General features: G+C 45.4%; 1 protein-coding gene across 1 annotated transcript; it reads right to left on the minus strand.

The window, feature by feature from the left end:
• Window positions 1-5,634: 5,634 nt before the first annotated feature.
• On the minus strand, window positions 5,635-6,456 carry LOC124805429. Its single transcript, XM_047265990.1, has one exon. It carries the CDS (start codon window positions 6,454-6,456, stop codon window positions 5,635-5,637), a length of 822 nt encoding a protein of 273 aa, XP_047121946.1.
• Window positions 6,457-6,835: the final 379 nt, after the last annotated feature.

Raw genomic sequence — 6,835 nt, forward strand, 5'->3', positions numbered from 1 at the left:
TTTTGCACTCTTACTTTAATATAACCTTTTTGAAGCTCAGTTACCCTGCTGCACTTACCCGGACAAACGTCTCTCGCGATACGTAGTAGAATTTTCCGGCCGTCAATCCGAGTGGCTTCTGCGTCCTGCAGATGACGATCACCAACGCGCGCTGCAGCTTAAGAGGTGCGCTGGGCCACCCGCACGAGTAGGCGGACTCAGCAAGTCGGGAGTTCTGCAAAGAAGTAAGAAACATGTTTCATACAGCGGCTTGCTCGCACACCTTCCGTCGCATTATTACGTGATACGCAGGAATATGTGTATATAAAATTTTCTTTATTGGTGTTACGTTCCGATGTGTCTATAAGTTTTCATGTTCATTCCTGCGAGTGTATGAAGATATTCGAAGGAAGAGAATAAGGGTGCGGACGGGGCAAGAATGTCGTATCATTTGATAGCTAGATATGTATTGGACACTATTTATTCTGAGACATCAAGCGTGTAGGTTGTAAATTGCGTGTTCATGTTAAGAAGAATGTACTTGTATCAGTAACCGCTACGTTCGATTGAACTAAATAGAAGAGGATGGCACAAGAGGCGAATAAACCAGTATAGATGTCTAAATTGCAATGGTTGACACATCGGATTAAGAATTGTAATTCAAGTTTACTTATAAAGCGTATTATCGGTGCTTAAAGCCTCTGTAATTTAGTATTCGTACAACACATTTTCGAAGTAAATCCCATACAGGAACTGTTGGTTTCTGTGTGTCTGGTAAGTAGTGACTTGGAATCACTTCCACTGAAGAGCCAAAATGCTGCTGTCCCTCACTCATAAATGATGATGTTTCTTAAAATGAGAAGAGGTTAATAATTCAGACAAAGATAAATCGCCAATTATGTTGCAACTTTGACAGAATCCTATAACCCATCGTATTTACAATAGTGAACGACTGGAGAGGAAAGGATTTTCTTCCTCTTCTTCGTCTGAGAATTAGAAAAATAATTCGCAGCATGTAGGGTACTTTTTTTGCTTCTAGCCCCATTTAGAGCACAGAAGTTTGATGTTTTGAGAATGAAATTTTCACTCTGCAGCCGACTGTGCACTGATGTGAGACATCCTAGTCGATTAAAAGTGTGTGCGAAGCCAAGAGTCGAACTCGACCCCCTGGTTTTCACAGCTCAACCGAGTGAACTACCAAGGTACAGCTCACAGCTTCTCCTCACAGCCATATCTCCGTCACTACCTCATCTCCTACCTTCCAAACGTCACATAAGTGCTGCGAACCTTGCAGGAATGTCGGCTGAGCACTTACCAGCGAAATGAAAAGGTCATGAGTTCTAGTCACGGTCCTGCACAGTTGTAATCAGCCAGGCAATTTAACATCAGCGCACACGCCGCTGCAGGGTTAAAATTTGATTCTGGGAGCGATACTTCAGGTGAAGAAGTTCACATTTTCACTATGAACGGGTATAGCAACAAAACTATGGTACAGCACTGCTTACGATGTATTTCATATTTCTCACATCAATAGCCGGAAAAAAATCCTTCAGACAAAATTGCACCAGAACTTGTGGTTTACTTTTGTCTGAACAGTCTGCCTCTTCTCATTCGAAGAGGCATCATTGTTTGTGAGCAGTGACTACATTTCTCATATTGAAAGGTTTACTTTTGTTTCTTTTTTCAAAACAAAGTATAATTTTGCACAAATTCAACTAGCAGTAGCAACTGTGACAGAATGCTGAAACAGAGGGTCACATCAAACAAGCAGCTGGCTACAAGAGTGGTTAATAGCTAACAGAAAAGCTGATTGTATTAGTTTTCAGTAACATAAGACAAGAAACTTTATGTTTATTTTCATGCTAGCAAATTAACTTTCCAATAGGTGTCGAGAACCTAAACAAAATTGCAGTATTGGTTCCAAAAAAGTGAACAAATTAGCTTCTGCTATCTCGCCTTGGTTAAAAAAGTTCTAAAAGTTAACCGTTTGGCAAATTACTCTCCTCTTTGCGTGCTATCATTTGCCAAAATCTCGTTTCGGTACCTCGAACAGTTTAGGAGATATAGGAGATGTTACGAATATTTCATCCTGAGCAGGTGATATGGGAAGTGAATGTGCTACATAAAATCCGTTTTCTCGAGACCGGAGGCAGATATTGAGCCTCTACGAAGTTCGAAGAAAAATTCAAAATGGTTGATACATATCATACACATAAATATATAGTCCAATAAGAACCAAACGCAAATTTATGGCGACCCTTCTTTTGCATTGCAACTACACTCCTGGAAATGGAAAAAAGAACACATTGACACCGGTGTGACAGACCCACCATACTTGCTCCGGACACTGCGAGAGGGCTGTACAAGCAATGATCACACGCACGGCACAGCGGACACACCAGGAACCGCGGTGTTGGCCGCCGAATGGCGCTAGCTGCGCTGCATTTGTGCACCGCCGCCGTCAGTGTCAGCCAGTTTGCCGTGGCATACGGAGCTCCATCGCAGCCTTTAACACTGGTAGCATGCCGCGACAGCGTGGACGTGAACCGTATGTGCAGTTGACGGACTTTGAGCGAGGGCGTATAGTGGGCATGCGGGAGGCCGGGTGGACGTACCGCCGAATTGCTCAACATGTGGGGCGTGAGGTCTCCACAGTACATCGATGTTGTCGCCAGTGGTCGGCGGAAGGTGCACGTGCCCGTCGACCTGGGACCGGACCGCAGCGACGCACGGATGCACGCCAAGACCGTAGGATCCTACGCAGTGCCGTAGGGGACCGCACCGCCACTTCCAGGCAAATTAGGGACACTGTTGCTCCTGGGGTATGGGCGAGGACCATTCGCAACCGTCTCCATGTAGCTGGACTACGGTCCCGCACACCGTTAGGCCGTCTTCCGCTCACGCCCCAACATCGTGCAGCCCGCCTCCAGTGGTGTCGCGACAGGCGTGAATGGAGGGACGAATGGAGACGTGTCGTCTTCAGCGATGAGAGTCGCTTCTGCCTTGGTGCCAATGATGGTCGTATGCGTGTTTGGCGCCGTGCAGGTGAGCGCCACGATCTGGACTGCATACGACCGAGGCACACAGGGCCAACACCCGGCATCATGGTGTGGGGAGCGATCTCCTACACTGGCCGTACACCACTGGTGATCGTCGAGGGGACACTGAATAGTGCACGGTACATCCAAACCGTCATCGAACCCATCGTTCTACCATTCCTAGACCGGCAAGGGAACTTGCTGTTCCAACAGGACAATGCACGTCCGCATGTATCCCGTGCCACCCAACGTGCTCTAGAAAGTGTAAGTCAACTACCCTGGCCAGCAAGATCTCCGGATCTGTCCCCCATTGAGCATGTTTGGGACTGGATGAAGCGTCGTCTCACGCGGTCTGCACGTCCAGCACGAACGCTGGTCCAACTGAGGCGCCAGGTGGAAATGGCATGGCAAGCTGTTCCACAGGACTACATCCAGCATCTCTACGATCGTCTCCATGGGAGAATAGCAGCCTGCATTGCTGCGAAAGGTGGATATACACTGTACTAGTGCCGACATTGTGCATGCTCTGTTGCCTGTGTCTATGTGCCTGTGGTTCTGTCAGTGTGATCATGTGATGTATCTGACCCCAGGAATGGGTCAATAAAGTTTCCCCTTCCTGGGACAATGAATTCACGGTGTTCTGATTTCAATTTCCAGGAGTGTATATAGAATTTCGTGCAGTGTCTTACTGAAATGTGAAATATAACAATAACTATGAACACTAAGGAAATGATTGACACTTCACCATGAATCTGCCATATAGCTATAAACAACTTACAACTCAATATTTTAATGCATAGATTTTGCAAGAACATGTGAGAATATCTGCACATCTAATGAACCACACACGACCTTGTAGTGGTAATGGGACTGCTGGACCTTGGCTGGCAAGCTAACCTGCGTTCTGTGTGTGCACCCTGCACTCTGAGCAGTGTGTCGAGTCGGCACGTAGACTACCAGTTTTCATGTACAAGTGTTTCGGAGCATACCGTTCAGTGGACATTGTTAAACAAACATGGTGATCCGCAGCAGAGGTCCTCTACGTGATCACATGTTGGTTCTACGACAACGTCAGTTACTACGTCAGTGGGCATAGAACATCGATCAGTGGAAATGTTCCACCTGTTAGGGTGAATCATGTGTCTTGCTACGTGAACTCGATGATCGGGCTAAAATATTATGTCAACCAGCCGAATCGCTGATCAAAATATTCTATGCGCAACGGATGGAACTCGGTGATGGCAGTATTATGATATGGTGAACATTCACGTTGGCTTCCACAGGACCTGCGGTAGGAATCGAATGCGCCGTGACGGTTGTGGACTACAGGAAGATTATTGCGAACCACATGCATCGCTTCATGCCTTTTGTTATGCCCGACAGCGATAGAATCGTCTAGACGGCTGACTGTCCGTGTCACAATTACAGAATCGTGTTACAGTGGCTTGAGGAGCCAGATGGTGATGTCATGTTCGTCTTTAGGCCACGAAATTCTTCTGACCTGAATCCGATGCAACACATGTTTGATAATACTGGGTGCGAGCACGTCGCCATAGATCACTGGCGCATACTTGAGGAAAATTGCGTGACCTGTGATGGACATACCGTGCCTAATGTATCCTGAAACGCACAAAGGAGTTTTTGAATGCAAGCTACTTACAATCGCTGCTGTATTGCCGTCAGAAGGGGATCAATGCGGTATTGAGCAAATGGTACTATTTTTTATCTCATGAGTGCGTTGGCCATCACAGGAAACATCTTGAAGGTATTGTTGAAGCGGGAACGTCGGATCCTGACGCCCCCTACGTTTTATTTTGCTTCAAACGATCAGTTCAAATCAACAGCAAAGTAATCGAATAGGAAATACTGTTAGGAAACCTCTCAGGCAAGAAAAATTTTAAGTCACACTTCATGTCCACATGAATAAAGATAACGTTAAACAGTTTTATCTCTATCTTCGGAAATGAAATTTAATATTTACTTACAATACATTATGACTACGTTTCTGAGTGGAACCTTTCTTTTTGTGCTTTAAAATGAAAGAGAGCTTACAAAGAATGAAAATCTTATGCTAGACAAAAAGAACCGTATCTATAAACCGATTGTAGTGACTTACCTGATATAATATATCTTCAGCGTACCAGCAATACATGAATACTTCGTACATGATGAGTCCTAAGTACCCTTGTAGCATCAAGAGCGCTGCAATGTTCTCGGTATTCTATAAATGGATCGATTTACAAAAATTACAACAGGAAATTCATTCCAAAATATACAAATGTGTGAAAGGTGCAGTGATGCGCGTATCGAAGAGAAAAATAAAACTCATTTAAGAGGTTAATGGACATAGAACATACCGTAGAACTTTGGTAGAGTGTGACGCAAATAATGACAGTAGCTCCCATGAACTGAAGGAGGACTGTTTTGCTCACAAGCCTTTCAACTTCTTTAATTAGCCTGTAAAAGGAAAAAGCAATCGTTCGCAGGATGTAGGCCAATACTTGCAGATTTTTAAATTGACTTATCGTCACAATGAATGCGGTTTAAATGCTTAGACATTTTTCGACTATATATTTTATCAAAAGTGACCATTTAACATTTGCCTTGCAATGCATACTCACTCTATGACGTCCTGATGGTGCTCGATGCAGCTGCAGAGATCTTTCCACATCACCTCGCCGCTGGAAACTTCGAGCGAAAATTCCTCCTCTGTCTTCTGCTGTTTAGTACTGGTAGTGCTGCGGTTTCCATTCATTTTCCCAACACGTCTCAGTCTAGCATTGAGAACCTCCAGCTGACCAGCTGCGTGGATTATCATGGATACAAAAAGCAAGTCTGGACCCACTGCAGTGAAGAAACTGTACTGCATACTGAAGTACTGCAGTGTGCTGAGAATTTCGTAGTACGGTGTCTGACTGTCCCTGCTGGTGTACCAGGCCGTGGCAGGAAGTTCCCTCTCCGGTGGAAATACGCCGAGCTTCCGCATGATACTAGGGATTGTAGCCCACACGCCAGGCATAGATCCTCCCAGAAAAGTCATGTACAGCGTGACAGCTCTCGCAGATCTGTACGATGCGTCGAGGATAGAGATTGTTTCTGAATCGCCAGTCTTCTTTTGTTCCGCGCTGATATCGTCTATTCTCTGCACCATGCGAAAAAATTCTTCTTGTCTCAAAGCGAAGCTAAAGAATTTTATTAGACTTAGAATTATGCTGATCATAAGACATGTGTCGTGGGTGATTTTGTCAATGTTTCCCCAGAAGTGCCAGAGGGCCTGAATCTGAGCGACGAGGAAGCTGAAGAGTGTGAAGAGCACCCATGCTCTGTACAGTAGATACCATTTTGGTTGGATCCATGGCGGTCTCCACATACCAGCGAGCGCAAGAACACGAGCATTTATCCACATTCCAGTATCTGACCAGGGTACGTCCTCCGACATCGCGTCCAGGCCACCTGTTAAAAAATCACGCGGTATGTATAAAACTACCACGCTACATAAGATCCTAACTTAGTTTGTACAAGGGCTTGCTGAAAAGGAATGCCTTTGCGGAATTTATGTAAAAACTCTTAAAGCTTGTTAAACAAGACATTATTCTCCATGCCTAGATATTTGCAGCCGTCTGCCACTAGGGGGCTCGGAATTGTAGAGCATAACTTGGCGGTGTGCACCGTAATTATGTCGCTGCGTGTGAAACAGTGTGCTGTGGTCGAGTTCGAAATCGGAGAGTTCGTCCACAAAAGAGCACTCTCTCCTCCAGCATTAGCCCGTGCTGTGGTCGAGTTCGAAATCGGAGAGTTCGTCTACAAAAGAGCACTCT

This window comes from Schistocerca piceifrons, chromosome 7, assembly GCF_021461385.2.
Source record: "Schistocerca piceifrons isolate TAMUIC-IGC-003096 chromosome 7, iqSchPice1.1, whole genome shotgun sequence".
NCBI lineage: Eukaryota > Metazoa > Arthropoda > Insecta > Orthoptera > Acrididae > Schistocerca > Schistocerca piceifrons.